Source organism: Rhincodon typus, chromosome 33 (genome assembly GCF_021869965.1).
Source record: "Rhincodon typus isolate 14 chromosome 33, sRhiTyp1.1, whole genome shotgun sequence".
NCBI lineage: Eukaryota > Metazoa > Chordata > Chondrichthyes > Orectolobiformes > Rhincodontidae > Rhincodon > Rhincodon typus.
Window position 1 is genome coordinate 34,976,924 of NC_063364.1, and position 431 is coordinate 34,977,354.

General features: G+C 62.4%; 1 protein-coding gene across 7 annotated transcripts in view; it reads left to right on the forward strand.

Annotated features, from left to right (window-relative positions):
- Positions 1–162: 162 nt before the first annotated feature.
- Positions 163–431, forward strand: part of LOC109915699 (signal peptide peptidase-like 2A) — a 31,348-nt gene continuing 31,079 nt past the window's right edge. For 4 of the 7 annotated variants that reach the window (XM_020515360.2, XM_048615698.1, XM_048615700.1 and 1 more), the window contains exon 1: positions 187–316. In XM_020515360.2, coding sequence (XP_020370949.2) covers positions 239–316 — 78 coding nt within the window. In that variant the 5' untranslated portion in view covers positions 187–238. Of the gene's footprint in view, positions 317–431 lie in introns of all 7 variants that reach the window. The other 3 variants (XM_048615697.1, XM_048615702.1, XM_048615699.1) reach the window with 2 other exon arrangements.

Genomic DNA, 431 nt, shown 5'->3' on the forward strand with positions numbered 1-431 from the left:
TCCATCTCTATTGCATTCGGGTGGCGCTGTGACCGCTCACCGTCATTGCACTTCCTGTCCTCACGGTGGCGCTGTGATCGCTCACGGTCATTGCTCTTCCTATCCTCCGGGTGGCGCTGTGACCGCTCGCGGTCATCGCTCCTCCTGTCCTCAAGGTGGCGCTGTCGCCGGATGACGTCACAGGACCGGAAGAGGCGCTATTAAAGGGCAGCTTTGCGCCTGTGCCGCGACCGGAGTTATGGGAGCGATGGACTCCGGACTGAGCTGGAGGCCGGGCTCTAGTGTCAGGTTGCTGCTGCTCTTTGGCCTGTGCCAGGTGCGGGGCCTCGAATGGGTCTGGAAACCCCCAATGTTTTCCGGAAGTTGCCGCTCAATCCGCTTCCTTCCCCCCGGGGGTCGGGCTGGATCCGCCTATCCCTCTTTCCCCACTC